At 46.0% G+C, this 17,913-nt stretch overlaps 1 protein-coding gene across 16 annotated transcripts in view; it reads left to right on the top strand.

Moving 5' to 3' along the window:
- Positions 1-17,913, top strand: part of PLEKHA7 (pleckstrin homology domain containing A7) — a 232,005-nt gene that overhangs the window by 146,850 nt on the left and 67,242 nt on the right. For all 16 annotated transcript variants that reach the window (XR_015721534.1, XR_015721535.1, XM_087855330.1 and 13 more), the window contains one exon: positions 12,386-12,856. Coding sequence is in view for 14 of the 16 variants with exons in the window: in XM_087855330.1 (XP_087711456.1) it covers positions 12,386-12,856 (471 nt within the window). In the remaining 2 variants the exon portion in view is untranslated. The remainder of the gene's footprint in view (positions 1-12,385; positions 12,857-17,913) is intronic.

The raw sequence follows: 17,913 nt of genomic DNA, 5'->3' as shown, positions 1-17,913 counted from the left end.
GGTGTGTGTGTTTCTCATTTATCCTTCTCTGATGGGGGGTGGGAGGGACAGCCTGGGGGCACCAGACTGGGGAAGAGGGAGAAACAGATGAGAAAGATCTTGCAAACTGAAAATGTGCCTTAGACTGCCCACCATGTTGCTGGAGCTAGCCAGGGAGCTATTGTCCAGCCACGCCTTCCTCAAGTGGGCAAACCAAGGGTACAATCAAGGATCTTGAAATTCCTGAGTTTGTTGGCTGTGGGTAATTTCCTGAGAGAAGGCACAGGAGGATGGTGACTGGAGTCAGAGGCTCAGAGAGGGTAGGGGAGCCCTGGAAAAGTCAGGGTGTGCCTTTAGCCAGTCCTCCTCTGACATGGGCCTATTTTTCACTATCTGGATGCCTTGCTCTGCTTAGAGGTCTGTTTGACTGTGGTCTTTCAGTGAGGCCTCAAAACAAAAGGTTATTCTCCCAACAACCTAAAGGCAGGATTTTTCAGCAACTATAAATGGATTTCACATGGTGTGTTTTAGCTTGTCAACCTTTTCCAGCTTACGTGAATGTGACTTTTGGTATTAGTGGTACTTTCTTGCCTCATGCTAGCTTTCTTTTTTTTTTTTTTTAAATAGACTCTCTCTTTTTTTTTTTAAAGGTTTTATTTATTTGAGAGAGAGAGACAGCCAGTGAGAGAGGGAACACAAGCAGGGCGAGTGGGAGAAGAAGAAGCAGGCTCCCAGTAGAGCAGGGAGCCTGATGTGGGGCTTGATCCCAGGACCCTGGGATCACACCCTGAGCTGAAGGCAGACGCTTAACGACTTCATGCTAGCTTTCTTGCAACAAATAGACCTTTGGTAGAGAGTGACGACCTTCAAGGGCCAGCTGGGGGTCTGGCTCTCCCCCTTGGAGTTTCCATAATACTTCAGTCAGGCATTTCCCATGCTGTTTTTTCCCCCGCCTTCTATGTACTTCTCAGTGTCCTAGACTTCAGGGAGGGATTGTCTTTGTGTCTTCTGCACACCTGACAGGGTAAGGTGTCAAATGTCTGGTGAGTGAGTGACTGAAAGAATGAATGAATATGTTAGGACAAGACCATTGACAGTCCTGGAAGTTCCCACGTGGACCCTGAATCAGTAACTTCAGGTGTTCAGTCAAATCTGACTCTACCTCCTAGAATTGTTGTCCAGCCTGCATTTTTCTATTGTGCTCATGATGATGACGTGAAAGCCTCTGCCATTAGCCTATGGGCACTCAGTTCGTAGAGACGTCAGCATTTCCTTCATCATCCCAGGAGAAGGAAACTGGGTACATTTGGCACGTCTTGCTCCCAATGCATATGCTGGTCCCTAATGCTCACTGTTTCCTAGTCTTTGTTTTTCATCCTTACAAAATATATATATGTGTGTGTGTGTGTGTGTGTGTGTGTGTAGATAATATTTTTATATATTTAATTATACAATAAATGAAGACATTTTTATTACAAAAAATGCAAAAACCAAAGACAAAAATATCCTTAATCACCTTCCCAGGGTAATCTCTATTATCAGGTTGATGGGCATCCTTTTTAACTAAATTCATTTATATACATATTTGAGCTTATAGAAATACTTAAGTTTCTTTTGTGTTTTTTTATTTTTTATTTTTATTTTTTTAAGATTTATTTATTTATTTATTTGACATAGAGAGAGAGAGACAGCCAGCGAGAGAGGGAACACAAGCAGGGGGAGTGTAGAGGAAGAAGCAGGCTCTCAGTGGAGGAGCCTGATGCGGGGCTCGATCCCAGAACTCCGGGATCACGCCCTGAGCTGAAGGCAGACACTTAACCATTGAGCCACCCAGGCGCCCCTCTTTTGTGTTTTTTTAAAGCATGAGTGATAACATCTTGAAAATCCTTTTTTAAAAAAAATGTATTTTATTTTATTTATTTAGGGTGCCTGGGTGGCACAGATGGTGCCTGGTTAAGCATCTGCCTGGGATCAAGCCCCATGTCAGGCTCCTTGCTCAGTGGGGAGCCTGCTTCTCCCTCTCCCTCTGCCTGCTGCTCTGCCTGCTTGTGCGTGCATTCTCTCTCTCTCTTTCTCTCTCTCTGTCAAATAAATTAATAAAATCTTTTATTTATTTATTTGACAGAGAGAGAGAAAGAAAACATGAGCAGGGGGAGTGGCAGGCAGAGGGACAAGCAGGCTCCCCGCTGAGCAAGGAGCCCAATGCGGGGCTCAATCCCAGGATCCCAGGATCATGACCTGAGCTGAAGGCAGACACCGACTGAGCCACCCAGGCACACTACCTGAGAGGTTTCTTGAGCCCGTTTCTGAGTTCCCTTAAGGCCCTGGGGCCTTTCCCATCTTCCTCCCTGTCTTGAACTTTCAGTCTCTCATAACTAAGGTCGTTTTCCTTTCCATGGAGAAGATCATGCTTCTTGATGAAGATATGGAACTAAACCCAGAAGTTAAAGCATTTAGCTTTATTTATGCACATCGTCTTCCCCAAGCAGAGATACCTATGTCTCATATTCTTTTAAAGCCCTCCCCTCCTTCGTTTTAATTCTTAGAAAGTAGAAAGTTTGTTTTTGTTTTGCTTTGCTCTACATAAACCAAGCTCAGCTCCTTCTAGACTCTGCCCCTTTTGCCATCATTCCTGTGGGCCCATTCCACTGTGCGTCTGTGCTTGATTTTCCGCCCCTACCTTCCATTTCTTGTGCATGTCCTTTTCTAGCTTGAGCTCTGGGAGCTGCCTGTGTTATTGTACTGGCTTCTTTAGACCAGCAATGGCAAATGGGTTCTTTCTTGTGTTCCGTTTCTGCTCAATTCATCATGTCTGACTAGGGCACTGGGTCAAAGGTAGCCTAAGAATGAAATCAGTCTTAACAGGAAGAGGTATTGTGATTGAAAAGTGACGCCTGCCTTGAACTGTTCGGGATTAATTTGCTAGCCCATTTTTTTTTTAAACTTTTTCCTGCCTGAAGATGTTCCAATTTTTTTACTTTTTTTTTTTTTTTTTTTTAAGATTTTGTAATTAACTATCAGATTCTGTTTTGTAGAGGCTCCACCCCTTATCTGTTGGGCTGCCTTCCTTCCCTTTTAGGGTCTCAGGCTATTGTCCCTAGATTTTCTCTGAACTTTTAGCATTTGTTTTTTTTATGCCCTTAATAAATTCTTAAAATCCCATAATCATGCTTGCCTAAAGTTCCTTCCTTAAAACAAAACAAAACAATGTGTTTTACCATCTGAGTCTAGATAAAGGCAGAACAGCATTTTCCCTTAGCTTTCTGAGAGATGGAATAGTCAGCCAAGCAAATCCAGACTTATTAAGTGTTCTGTTTTCCCAGAATAAGATGTTCAGACATTTGGTTAGTTAGAATTATTCATCAAGCAGTACTAAATCTTCCCTCTCCTCCAGTTTGGTGATCTGCATTGGAAAACCTCCATCTGTGTTAAGTGGGGGGCCCCAGTGGTCATGTATTCATCTCTGCCCAACTTGTTTCTCACCAGATGCTTCTATTCTTATAGTAGGACTCCTGATTGCAGGTAGCAGAAAATGCAGACAAATTTATCTTTTTTTTTTTTTTTTAAAGATTTCATTCACTTATTAGCGAGTGAGAGAGAATGAGCAGGGGGAGGGGCAGAAGGAGAGGGATAAGCAGACTCCCCACTGAGCAGGAAGTCCGATGCCAGGCTTGATCCCAGGGCTCTGGGATCATGACCTGAGCCCCCCAAAGGCATATGCTTAACTGACTTAGCCACCCAGATGTCCCCAAATTTATCTTAAATAAGGAGGAATTCATTGGTTCCCTTAACTGAAAAGTTCAGGATAGGTCTAGCTTTAGAAACAGGTGGGCTCAAAGCTCAGACAATATTATAAGTCATTGTCTAAGGCTCTGGGCTCTGGCTACCTCTGGTTTGGATTCATTCTTCAACTCCATGTGGAGGTCCCTGGCAGATCTTAGATCTGGTGGCAAGGTAGCTGCAGTAGCCCTGGACTCCTGTCATCTGTGGGGGGGAAAGTCCAGCAGGAAAGAGCCAGAGTCTTGTCCAGAGCCATTCAGATTAGACAGGCTTCAATCCCATTTAAACCCTAAACCGTGTACTGTGGTACATCCTGGGAATGCACATTCTGATTGGCACAAGCCTGGGATACGTGCTTCACTTCTGAGAACCAGACCACAGGGACTGAGGGTGAGGTAGGGGTGAATGGCCAAGTCAATGCCAGGGCTGTGGGCAGAGGAAGGAGAAATGACTCATTGGGATGGGATAAAGGAGGCCCAGACAATGAACGTCCAGGCCAGCTGACTCACCCCTCACTTTCTTCTGTGTTGGTTTCTTTTACCTTTAGTTTTCTTCCCCGAGCTTTGTATCTGAAGTCATAGATGTGAGTTCAAATCCCAGCTCTACTACTTTCTAGCTGAGTCACTTGTACAGATCAGGTATGCTTTTAAACCTCAGTTTTTCTCAGTCCATGGGCTATTACAAGAGTTAAGTTAAATAAATGAACGTAGGGGTGCCTGGGTGGCTCAGTTTAGTGTCGTGATCCCAAGGTCCTGGGATCGAGGCCCACATCAGGCTCCCTGCTCAGCGGGGTGTCTGCTTCTCCCTCTGCCCCTGCTCATGTGCTCGCTCTCTCTTTCTCTCTTGCTCACTCTCAAATAAATAAAATCTTTAAAAAAAATAAATAAATGTATAAAGTGCTTACTTAATAGGATGGCTAAGATACTTTGTATCAGATATGCTACCTTCTATAGGGTTTGGTTTAACAATGTCATGGGCTCTTTTTTCTTTACACCCTTCCAGTTTCATCGTTCTTCCTCTGGGTCACATTGATGAGGAGTCGTCTGTGAACAAATTGCACTTTCTCCCTTATCAGGATGTACTCATCCTGTAGCAGTGTGAGTGTGGTTCTGTTCTGCCCATCCTTCCTTCTACCTGCCCCTCTCCCTTTCCTCCTCCCTCCTCTTCCCACATCATTCCTCTGACCCAGGAGCAGAGCTGAGCACCCTTGCTGCAACTCCTGAGTTTATCCCCTTGTTTCCTACATAGGCTTCACAGTCTCTTGATAGAAATTCATTCACGTATTCTTAAGATCCCACCCCACACACTGGATGGGGTACCACGCAGTGTTGCCAAAGCCTGCTCACTAGCTCCTTCGGTTCATAATTTCTTCCCCCCATTTTCATGTTCTTCCACTTGTCAGACTTTGGACTATCTTGAAATCTGTCTTCCCAGCTCCCCTGCATTGGACTGCTTTTTGTCTCTTGTCTAAGGATGTCTTGTCCTTTGCAACAAGTTAAAACACTAAGCAAGGAGGTTAGCTTGCCTTTACAGCTCACAAAACTGGCAAGCAGCTCAGATAGGAGGGCCTGTCAGAAGACAACTGATCTCCTTTCTGTTTCCAAACCTCTCTGGTCTCTGTGTAACTGTAGTCCTGTCTTCGGACTGAAGGAACTTATAGTCTAATCACCTTTGGAGTAAAAATCAGTTTCCTCAGGGACTTTGAGCACTGCATGGGTCTGGTCCCTATGACACTTTGGCTCATGTCTTGCTATTCCCCATTCTCTGTGCCCCAGTAGTACTGAACTTCTTAAATTGGGTGCATTTGTGCACGTGGTCATCTGTATAGTTTTTCATTCTACAAGTCTTTATGGAGGGCATGTTGTGCATCAGACACGGTTGAAGATGCTGAGAAATACAGTAGTGTTCAACAAAGAGGCAAGTCCCAGGCATTCTTGGGTAGGGATGGTGGAGACAGATCATAAGCAGGTAAACATCAAGATGATTTTCTATCATGATCCATGCATGAAGGCAGTAAAATAGGGTGATGGGATGAGAGGGACAAGGGCGCAGGGAATAGCCACTGTTGTTCGGGTGGTTAGGGAAGATATGGAGGAGAAGCCCGATTGATATATGAGGCTGAGGCAGAGTGCTTTAAGCAGAAGGAACGGCCCTTACAAACACCTGAGGCAGGAATGAGCTTGGTTTATTCAAGAAACAGAAAGCTAGGGAGTGTGGCTGCATCTAAGAGAGCAAGGGGGAGAATAGGCTGTGATGGAGTCTGGGTGAGAGATGTCGGGCCATCTCAGGAGGCACCAGGATCCATCTGGGCCTTGCTCTTCTGCTGCCCCAGCCCTCACCCTTATTAGGAAAAAGTCAGTGCATGCTTCGGGCCTTAGCCTAGATGTTATTTCCTCCTTCTCTGACCCTTCAGTGTTAGATGCCCCAGCTTGTCATTCCTTTTGCACAGGACTTTCATGCTCAAGTTACGTTGGCCTGCTTTCTCATTGTCACCCCTAGTCATCTATAAACTCCTAGAAAATGGGACGGTATCTGCACGCAGTAAGCAAACAGTGCATGGATAGATGCGTGGCTGTTTGGCTGGCTGGGCAGCTGGGTGGATGGATGGATGAGCAAAACAGCTATGAAACCTCTACCTGTAAGGGGTTCGAATAAGGATTTGGGGTGTTTCAGAGCAATCCAACCACTGTTGTGGAATTGACATGTGGGGAATCATCCTGCTCAGAAATGGCGCATACATTCCTGACTATCTGCACTGTCTTCAGAGAACTAAATATTTGGCCTTCCAAAACCAGATCATGTTGAGTAAAGTGTAGCAGGAACACCTGAGGTTGGACAAGCCCCTTGCACCTTGAGCAGAAGTAATTTATGGCAATGTTTTCAACCAGGTGCAGGGCTTTGGAGTCAGATCAGATGGGGTTTGAATCCTGCTTATGTCACTGGTTGCATGATTCAAGGCAAATTGGTTAACCTCTTAGAGCTTCACTTTTATTACCTGTAATGAAAGATTAATAATATCTCTAGCCTTGGAGGATTGGACAATGATAAGAGGAGGTAATATATTTAACTTATTAGCTCAGGGTTTTGCATTTAGTGAGTGCTCGGTGATGACTGTTGCTGCCACTGTCCCTATTCTTTGGTAGAGACAATTTATTGTAGGTACTTACTGACTGTGTGCCCTCAGCCACTCTGGGCTTGACAGTACTGACCTTGCAAAATTGTTGTAGGGATTAGAGATGGTCTATGTCAAGTTCCCGGCACACAGTAGGACCCCAAATATGGTAATTACAACCAAGCATTGGCCACACAAAAAATGAGTGACCCAGAATGGTGACTGCCACAGGGAGATGAGAAGTGCGCAACGTGGGCCAGAACCCCAGACTGGATTGGGTTGAACTTTGATGGTTGAGCATGACTTACACCCGCTAGAAAGAAGGAAGGATACTTTAGGTAGGAATGAACAAAGTGAGGAGACCTGGAGTGACCAAACGTCCTTTATCTGATTTGTCAGTCCTTAAAACTTCACAAGGGACTTTGCCAGTAGCCACTTCTTTGAGGCAGGAGGCACCTCAGCCTGGCAGTCCAGTGTTTCATTTATTTTTTAGCCTCGCTCTTCTTTGGGGGAGGACAGCCTGAGGAGCTGGGGAGTGTGTTGTCAGAGCGGTCAGGCCCTCTATTGTTAATTTAGAGCAGAGCGTGAAAGGGAGCCAGATATCTGCTCCACTCCCAGGGGGACTGCCCTATTTAACTCTGGGGGAGAGAAGAAACAGACTCCTGTCTCTATTTCTCTCCAGCCATTTCCTTCCTCAAATGCTAGGAACTAATTCCAGTGAACAGACCTGCCATAGGCTCCCAAGATACTTTGGGCCCCTTTCTCCTTAGCCTTTTGTACAAGTCTGCAGACTGTGCCTAGGGTCAGTTGTGACTTTTGAGCCCACTGTCCTCCTGAGACCGGGGTCAGTGCTCAGGACTCAGCGTCTGTCAACATAGGCTGAGCTGGTTTCCCAGGGCAGGACTTCCGCCACCTGATCTGGTTCAGACTAAACTCTCTAAGAATATTGGTGGCCTGGGCCTTGTTCTTGGGTTCCTAGTTTGATCATTTCAGTGTGGAGAGTAGGGAGGAATCCTCTAGTGGGAATTTGATAGAAGGGCTGTATCTGCCATGGGACCAAAGTCCAACCAAGGCCCTACAAGCTGTCATTCCTCTTCCCACCCAAATCTTTGGAAATAATAGTTCTTATTTCCTGGTAAGATAAAGGGTTTAGACGCAGAATAAAATAATGTTCAGTGCTTGGTATAATCTGTTAACTTCTAAGTTCTTATGAAGAAAAGGAAGATGAAAGAAGTATCCCCGGTCTGAGATGAGTTCTTTTCCCACTTGCAGGAGGAAACAGGAATATGTTCTAAGCAGACACAGAACACTGTTGTGATGTGCTAAAAACGGAGGGACCCAATTCATGCTAATAACGTTTAGCCCCTTGCAGCAGTTAGGTATTGTGTCTGGTTGCTAGTAACAGAACAACCCAACTTAGGATAGCATCATCAAATTGGGTTTTAGTTTTCTCACGTGACACAAATCCAGAGGAAGTTAGTCCAGGCTGGTATGATGCCGTCAGGGATCTGGGCTCTTGCTCGCTTTCTACCCAGGTTTTAGCGGGTAGCTTTTATCCTTGTTTTTGTCACCTTGAAATCCAACATAGTCCAAATTCCAGGAAGGAAGAAGGGAAGGTTTAGCTAACCCAGCTAAACATCTTCTTGGCCAGATCTAAGTCCCATGGTCACCCTCAGCTCCGAGGGAGGTTGGGAAATGTGACTTTTTACTGGCTACTTTGCCACTTAGAAAAACTTTGGTCCAGGAAGAGGGAGAGAATAGATATTGGGTCGTCAATGCATGTGTATTTGAGGGCACACTGTGTGCCAGGCACTCTGCTGTGCTCTTTCTGGGCATTGTCTCCTTTAGTTCTTGCCACAGTCCAACAAAGCGGGGGTTGTTGTCCCCATTTTGCAGATAAGAAATCTGAAACCAGAGAAGTCAGAGACTTGTTCAGGGTCACCCAGCTTGTATCAGGTGGAACCAACCCTTGAATTCAGGTCTGACTGGCGCTAAACCCTGTGCCCACTGGGTTTGACACATTCAGCCAAAATGGTCACCAAATGCCAAGAATTCCCTGTGACTTTGAACAGTCACTGAGTCCAGGTGCTCACAATAATAGTAGTGACCTGCACTGGAGGGCTTGTGTCATCTTAGCTGAACATGTGTGCCCTGCGTGGTCAACTTCTCTGAATGATGGTCATTGAGAGCTGAAGGATGCTTCATTCTTTTCCACCATTGTGCTAAATCGAGCATTGCAAATCTATTTTGTGACAGGTCTCCTGATTTGAGAAGTTGTGTGTTAAATTGTAGGGAATGCAGGGAGATGGGCGAAAACCAGAAAACATTTTTGCCTTAAATCATGTATTTTAGCAAGTTAACTGTTTAAGTCAGTTAAGGTGGGGGAGTAGAGGATATTACCTTCATCTTTCTTACCTACAGCTGTAGCCTGAGTTTTTTGGGCCCAAAGGCATCTTATATAAGGCCCAGTAGTCAGAGACCAAGAACTGTTCATAATCCCAAGTTTGAGGGCCTAGAAGGCTGCTTGGTGGCAAGCAGACTACCATTTTTTTAGCCGCTCTCTTTAGTCTTATTTTGCAGTAAATGGGGGTGTTAATCTGAAGAAAGGATTGGTCATTCTCTATCACCGTTATCAGCAGGATGTGCTGGCGTATGTGAGGATGTGCACGTCGTATGTACACACATAGTAAAGACGGGGATTTATAGTTATAAATTGGCTCCAAGGTGAGAAAAGACTGCAAACCCACGATTTGGGGTCAGTTAATAAAAACACTATTAAATGTGATTACCATGATTAAATTGGGCTTTAGGGTTGTCTGGCTTTGAGGGCAGAGACCGTTTTCTCTGCTATTTTCTTATACCTCAAAGTGCCCGCCCCAGTGGGGATAGATGGTTGCACATTAAATACATGGACGTTGATTGGAAGAAGGGAAAATCCCCATTATAGTTGGTTGGGCTGTGTCATCATACCCACCGTCCTTGGTTTTTGGAGTTGAGGAAACCCCCTTTTCCTTTTAGTTTTAATGTTTTTTATGTAGGTGGCATGTTTGTTTCACAGCCTGGTTTTCGTGACCAAGTGCTGTTTATCACTGGGGTGGGAATAACAAGGAGGGACAGTTGCTTAAGTTCACAATTGGAGTAACCAGGTTATCAAGCTTCGGTGACTTGGCTGGGGTGTGACCCAGAGGGCAGCCAGAGCGCTAGTCCCCTAGGCAGCAGCCTTAGCACAGCCCCTCCCCTGGGGGGGGGTTTCCCCAAGTTTGAGAAAGAGTAAAGAAGATCAAGGCCAACCTAGGCAACCTGAAGGCTACTGGTGGGGGTTACACTGGTGCAGTTATAGAGGGTTAAAGGAAGAAAGGACAGTGTTAAAACCTATAATGTATACTGTGGAAAAGAGTTGTTCCTTAATGAATGTACAGTAAGAATTGCTTTTTCTTAAAGTGTAGCCCCTGAATATTTCCCATATATTCCCACTACTGGAGCTTACAGACTAACTGAACATTAGGAATGGAAGGGCCCTCAGAGATCACGATCTAGACATGTCATTATAAAATGATATAATAGGACTCCTTCCACTAAGAGTAAAGAGCCCAAACTCAAACTAGCTCAAGTGAGAAAGAGAATTTATTGGTTCACAACCAAAGAGTCCAAGGATATATCTGGTTTAGGTGTGGCTAAATCTCACAGCTCAGGCCAGATATTTAGGATTCTCTCTCTCTCTCTCTCTCTCTCTCTCTCTCTCTCTCTCTCTCTCCATCTCCTTTCGTTGGTGGTTACATTCTCAAACAGCTGATTCCCATATAGTTATAGCAGCTCGAGACCAGCTCCAGCCAGAACCCCAGAACTAACTCTGACTGGCTTGGAATAGGTTATGTGTCAACCCCCAAACTAATCACTGAGACTGGGAGCCTCAGCTGGACAGGGAGTAGGAGAGTCAGCAGCACCCAAACCACATGGATTGGGAGTGGGGGAGGTGGTCCCCAAATGAAAAATGAAATGCTGAAATTGATTTTTTTTTTTTTAAAACAAAGCTTTGGGTTTTCATGGAAAAGTCAGGAGAGTACATGGACAGTGAGATGTGTGATTGCTTTTCTTAGGGGTTACATTGTTACTTTACACTGATATATATATATTTTTTACACTGATATTTTAACAGTCTCCCAGACCGCATTGATTCTGCCCTGAGTCTGTGCTGATTATTGGTAGCTGGGGTTCCTAGGTTGTTGTCAGGATGCCTGGGTTGTGGCCACTAAGTTATAAATGCAGCCGCATTTCCAGTGTATGCTTTCATGTTGAAATGGAGAGCCCTCTGGCTTGGCCATCTGAGGAGTGATGGATCTCAAGGCCAGGACCTTTTTACCGAGGAACCTGGCTGCCCCAGCCAAGGGTCTTTGGTAATTTTCTGGTCTTTCTGGGCTGGGCTGGAGTGTGTCCTCCTTCCTCCCCAGTCTAAATTCTTCACAGCCTATGGAGCTGCTGCTCTGTCCCTGCTACCAAGTAATGGGGACGTAGACATAACTAGGGTCCTGCCCCAAGGAAGGGGGGCAGAAAGGCAGCTTACAGTGGCAGACAGGCCACGAAAGAGGAGTCCTTCTCGATGCCCCCAGAAGTTCTTCCTCTAGCCTCAGTTCACATCCTGACTGATGGCACCCCCCATTCTCCTTTACAGTTTCTAGGTCTGCACGTATGTGGGCCATGGGCACACATTTGGAGAGGCAGTGGGAACCACATGGGCTCTGTAGCACTACGCTCGTGGGCAAATCATTTATCTTCTCTGTGCCTCAGTTTCCTTATCTCTAAAATCTGACTAGTGCTGCTTCAGAGGATTGTTGTTAGGCCAGTGTTCTTGTGGGTTCCTGTTTGAGCACTAGGTAAGAGGTCATCTGAAGAGGTTGCTGAGCCAGTTCTCTACTCACCATCTTGGGAGAATGTTCATTATGTGCTGATTGTCCTTTGGGCTATGCTAGATGCCAGTGGGAGAGACCCTGGGCTCGGGAGCCTTCTGTCCAAGCTGGACTGCCCCAGACAGACAGATGGACAAAGAGCAGATGGGAAAGGCATGAGATTGTCACATGTTTCATTTATTCGATCAGTAGGATTTATAAAACGCCTACTGTACACCAGTCATTGCATATGCACCAGTTGTGGGCATATTGTAATTGGACAGATGGGCCTCTGGCCTCAGGGAATTCATGGTCTACTTGGGCATTAGATGAGTAAACACAGTTATGGTCCAGTGTGGTTAGTGTGACAGTGAGTCAGCTAAGGTCCCAATCTAGACTGGGAGTATGTGACTGGAGTGGCTTCCTGGAGGAGGCAACATGTAGGCCAGGTCCCAAAGGAGTAGAAGTCAGGCAGGAAGCATGAGGGACTAGGTGTGAAAGGTATTCCAGGCGGAGGGAACAGCCCAGGCAAAGGCCTGGAGGAAATTCGAGTACAGTGTGTGTTCTCCCGGGAGTCTTGGATGCCCGCGGCGCTGTCTGGAATGGGCTGAATGTGCCTCTGTCATTGCAGGGACGTGGACAAGGTGGAGCGGCAGGCGGTCCCCCAGGCCAACCACACAGAGTCCTGTCGAGAGTGTGGCCACGTGGGACCTGGACATGCGAGGGATTGTTCTCATCGAAGCCATGAGGATTCTTTTGGCTTTGAGAGGCGGGAGCAAGAGGAAGAACGGTACCGTTCCCAGAGGGAGCCACTGGAGGGCAAGCGAGATAGGAGCAAGGCCAGGTCCCCGTACTCCCCAGCTGAGGAGGATGCCTTGTTCGTGGACTTACCTGGTGGCCTGAGAGGCCAGCAAGCACAGCCCCAGCGGGCAGAGAAGAACGGGGTGCCGCCCGCCATGTATGGCCCAGGAGAGCAGAACGGGACCGGCGGGTATCAGCGGGCCTTTCCTCCCAGGAACAATGCTGAAAAGCACAGCCAGAGGAAGAGCAGCCTGGCCCAGGTGGAGCACTGGGCGAAAGCCCAGAAAGGGGACGGCAGGAGGTCAGTAATACACTCAGGAGGGCTGCTACTCATGAGCATAATAATGCAATAATAGGAGCTATCATTTCCCCAGCACGTGCAGGGGAAATACTGGCCTTAAACTCTCCACCTCCATTAGCTCCGGAAATTTCTGTAACAACCCTGCAAGGATGGGATGATATCCCCAAGTTATAGACAAACTGGGGCTTAGAGAAGTGAAGGAACTCGCCCAGGGCGCACAGTAAGTGACAAAGCCAGAGTGCAGACCCAGGTCTATGACCCTCCCGAGCCTGTATGAGATTACATCAGGTGGCTTCTTGGTTCCCCAGCAAGCGTGCAAGCTACGATGGACATAGCTGATCTTCTCCTCTTACTCCACTACTTCTCCGCATCTGGGAAATGTTTGTAGAAAGTAGAGTAAATACAGATCCGTTTTCAATTCCAGGCACACAGAGAAGTGCTTAGGCACTGTTGACAGTAGGCTTTATCATACCTATTCCTTCAAGAAGCAGTTTTTAATTATTTAGGGGGCATGCGGTTTTTGCTATTTGCAAAGCACCGTTTGTATTTTATTACAGTTTTAGATTAGTAAGGGCGCTTTTCTGAATGTGAAGAATTCAGGGTCACCAGCTTCCCCATTTTCTCCAGAAGCCGCTGTGTTTTGTCCTCCTTAGGAAGACAGTAAATCGTTTCATCATCCTCGGGCTTCTAAAACCAGCCACTGACTGGCGAAGGGATAGCAAATCCCTGGGGCTTTCAGAAAGCTCCCCGGGGACTCAAGGGGCTGCAGTGGATGTGCCAGAGCTCAGGCCGAGTCTGCCATAGACTAACCTGCCTGATAAACATGTTCTAAAAACCACACTGCATTTCCCCCTGTGGGCTGGGGGGGGAGTGCTCCTAAGGGAATAGCCTCGGCCTCTTTCCAGGTGTGTGGGGGTGCTGTGCGCGTGCTCGTTGTGTAACCTCTTTAATCTGGTCTAGGTGGGCAGTTGTGAGGGGAGATGATGGAGAAATTACAATGGAAATCCCCCAAGGAATTGGTAGACATTGTTGTGGGACAGGCTAGGAAGAGGAGGGCGTTTGGTGTTGTAGCTAAGATACCTTCCCATTCCCAGCCAGGACTGACCAGGTGTCAATTCCATTTGTTCAAATTGTGTGTCTTCTTAAAAACAGAAAGCTACCTCCCAGGGACACAGGGGAGAGAAGCCTGTATTCTTGGTGCTGGGCTAGGTAGATCCCCCCCCGGAGGTGATTCAAAGTGCCCTCACTGCTGAATGAGGTTGGAAAGCTGGCAGGCATTATATCATGCAGGTCTCCTAGTCCAAGGTAAAGCAATTGCATTTTATTTGAAAAAGCAATAGGGGAAGCCACTGGAAAGTTTTAAGCAGGTAAGTGACATGATCTGATTAGTAATTCGGGAAGAAGAGCCCAGGGAAGATGCTGTTGCGATAGTCCAGGATAGTAACAGTGAAAATAGGAGGAAAGAGAAAGATTTGAGGTACATTTTGAAGGTTGAAACAGCAAAGTTTGTTAATGCGTTGGATGCTCAGGATGAGAGAAAGGGAGGAACAAGGATGATCCCTAGAATTTTGACTTGAACAACCAGCTGGTTGCTGAGACAGGGAAGGCTTAGGAGCAAGATTGGGGGGAAATCAGGGTTCCCATTTTGGACAGTAAGTTTGAGAAGCTTATTAGCTATCCAAGGGGAGATGTCAGGTTGACAATTGGGTATCGATTATGGTGTTGGGGTCTGAGGTCCGGTTGGGAACAGTCAGCACATAAATGGTACCTCAACACTTAGAAGTTCGCAGCAGAAGGGGGGTCCGGCAGAGGAGACAGTGTGTCAGAGAAGCTACTCATGATAAGTTAGCTATTTTCTCTTACATGTCACACCTCCTAGGAACTGTAGTCAATTTGGACAGGCTAGGGGAGGTAAAAGCAGGAGAAACCGGAATTAGGGGAGGATAGGAAAGCTAAGGGTTTAGCTCAGATGAGCTTGTATTTCTTGCTAAAGAGTTTGGATTTAGTCTTGGAGGCCTGTCAAAGCCATCCATGGTCTGAAGGGTATTGGCAGGAAGGAGGCATCGGGACACCTGGGGAGATTTTGCAGCCTAGACAGCCCTTCCTACATCCCAGCTCCAATATAGCAAGTCCATGTATACGGTGAAGAAATCTGCCAGGTGATTCTGATGTGCCCTGCCCCAAATGAAAATGGTAGTTTTAGTTACTCCTTACTCTTAAAAGTTTTTTTTTTTATTGTATGCACATAGTTTAAGGACTTCAGTAGTATGTCCCCCATCCATCCCTACTCCTGATTTCTGTCCATTTGAGGTAGCCACTTTCAGTTCTCTCAGTAGTTTTCCCAATTTATTTCTGTATTTCCAAATAAGATACTTAACACTGCTCTTTCTCGATTTTTCAGTTTTAGTTATCAATAGACATTCTACTCTAGAAGATAAGGATTGAAGTGTCTTGTTCCCCGCTGTGCCTTTCCAATAGATGTACACTTACTCTTATTTTAGCTTTACGATACAGCATAATTTTTTTACAGATCACTAGTCAGTTTTTATATTATTATGACAATATAAATATTCACAGCTGGGCCATAATGTACTATAATTAAATTTCATTTGTTGAACAGTTTTTTGTTTTCTGATGTTGATAATTTTCACGCTTGTGGTTCACTTGGTTTTCTTCGTACCAATTACTAATTTAATCACCAAATTTATAGCTGCTTGTGTAAATCTCCCTTTGCTCAGTACCCGCAAATAATCAGTAATCCACTCACAAAGTTAAAAAAATAAATCCAAATACCAAAGGATAAATATTGAGAAATAAGGGCTCTTCTCCTTTATTTTGGAAACCTACTTTCAATCCCTAAAGACCAACCGCTGTGTTAAGAAAAATAAACCGTGTCCTTCGCCTTGCTTTTTTCGCTTAAAGTATCAGTGTATATGCAAGTGTGTATGTCAATATCTGGATGTATCTTGGCTGTCTTTCCATATCAGCCCACATAGACATGTATCGTGACTTTGAAACAAGCAGAGTGCTCCACTGTGTGCGTATGCAGTGGCATTTATGCCATACCCTATTGATGCCCAGTGAGGTTGGTTACGAACATTTGCTATTACAAACTATGCTGCAGTGAATATCCCTGCCCCGTTGTCTCTGCATACAAGTGCCTGTGTACTTAACAGATCACTTGAAGTGGAGTGACTGGATCAAAGGGTATATGCCATTTCAATTACGATAGTTATCACAAAATTGCCCTCCAAAAATGCTGTTTCGGTTTATACCCCACCCGAAGTGTCCTTGTTTGTCTCCCTCCACATCAGCACGGGGAACTCCTGTTTCAGGTTAACTCCTTGCTCCAGTGACAATATGGAAGATGGTTTAGATGGAGAAGAGCCTGGAAAGAGGCAGTGATTGAGTATAAGGTGGTCATAGCTTGGGTAGGAGGCGGGTGAGACCCAAACCAAAGCGGTGAAGATGATGAAGATTTTGAGGAGGATGGGAGGACACACAGAGGTTGAGGTCGAGCAGGTGTAAGACTTGGCAAACCGCTTCACTGAGGCCGGGAAGGCGAGCAGGGCCACAGGTGGAGCTGGCATTTAACAGTGTGGCTCGGTTAATAGGTAGATGGGGTACAGCCTGGCTGTCAGGAGTTTTAACAACACACCCCTCCCCGCCCCCCTTGTGACTCTAATGTGCAGCCAGGCTGGAGAATCCCTAGCTCAGAGTGAGCCATAGCAGAGCATGAGAGGCAGAATGCTGAGGACCTGCAGCCCAAGGGGTGGACAAGAGCAGTGTCTGTGAAGGAGGTGAGCGGGAAGGTGGTGGTGGGGGGGAACTGGAGTGTTGATAAAGGGAGTTTCGTTTAGAAGGAGTTTGCGCTGGGAATGACTTCTCCTTGGGGCTGCTGCCTTCCGAGGAGGCCGGGAGCCGCTGAAAGAGTGTCTGGAACCTCAGATCTCTGCTGTCTTCTGCTCAGTCACTGGCGCTTTTGGTCCCACTGAGCTGCTTGATGGGCTTACATGAGCAGACCTGACCTGTCCTTAGTCAAGCTAGGATTTTCAAGTTAGGTCAGGAGGCACAGTATGGGAAGAAGAGGACAGGAAAAAATCAGAAAAGGTCGCATGGCCAGTAAGAAACCCTTTGTGGCGGGGGCACAGAAAGGACTTTCAAAAGCTGTGTGATAACGCAGTTATAAGTTGTTGGTCGAAATGTCTCTACATAAGTGCTTCTGGCAGCCCACAAACCTGTTGTTCTGCTACACACAGGGGCCTGTACTTGGGCTCAGGGGCCCATAGGGGAGCTGAGGGATGCTAAGTCAGTTGCAAGTAGATGACAGGGCTGGGGAAAGCATTGGACTTTGCTTGCATAGGAGCTGGAAGTTTGAGCCTTTCTCGTCTAAGGGGCAAGGTGACATGAGGTCTGGAGATGAAAACAGTTCATTGGCCTTGGAGGTCACTGAGCACACAGCGAGAGGAACTTCAGTCTAGCGATGGAAGCAGATCTCAGTGGGCTGAAAGGGAAAAGTGAGGAATTGAAGACACCCTTTTGAGAAGAAAGCTGTCTGAGTAAGCGAAGTGCACAGTCTCTGATCATTTACTTGCATCTGGAAAGGACTGCATGTTGCATTCTCAGTACTGCTGTTTACCTTAAAGGTGTATTTGTATTCTCTTACAGTCAAGTAGTAAGTAGATCTGGCTGCTTAGTGAAGGAGCCTCCAACATTTGAAAATACAAAAGAGGGATGTCTGTGCTTTGTAGGATTAAGACTGTGCCAGTCTCGTTAGATTGGGCACATTAGGCATTGGAAGGAGGGTTATTTGCACTGTAATATGATCTCATATTCGTGGATCTAGACCACAGAAGAAATTATTTCTAACGGTTCTTTTAGTACTTGGAGACAGGCATTATGTTTCCCATCGTTAAACTCCTTAGAATGATGTTTCGTGAGGACAGACTGACATACCCTTAGAATTCTACATTCTAAGAGATTGTTTTGAAATTCTAGCCTTCCGTTTTTCCCCCCTGCTATTTCAAGTAATTTACATACTTGTAATAAAAAGGCAG

This window comes from Ursus americanus, chromosome 24, assembly GCF_024610735.1.
Source record: "Ursus americanus isolate L20-20 chromosome 24, mUrsAme1.1.p, whole genome shotgun sequence".
Classification (NCBI taxonomy): domain Eukaryota; kingdom Metazoa; phylum Chordata; class Mammalia; order Carnivora; family Ursidae; genus Ursus; species Ursus americanus.
This window is presented reverse-complemented; position numbering and strand designations above follow the sequence as displayed.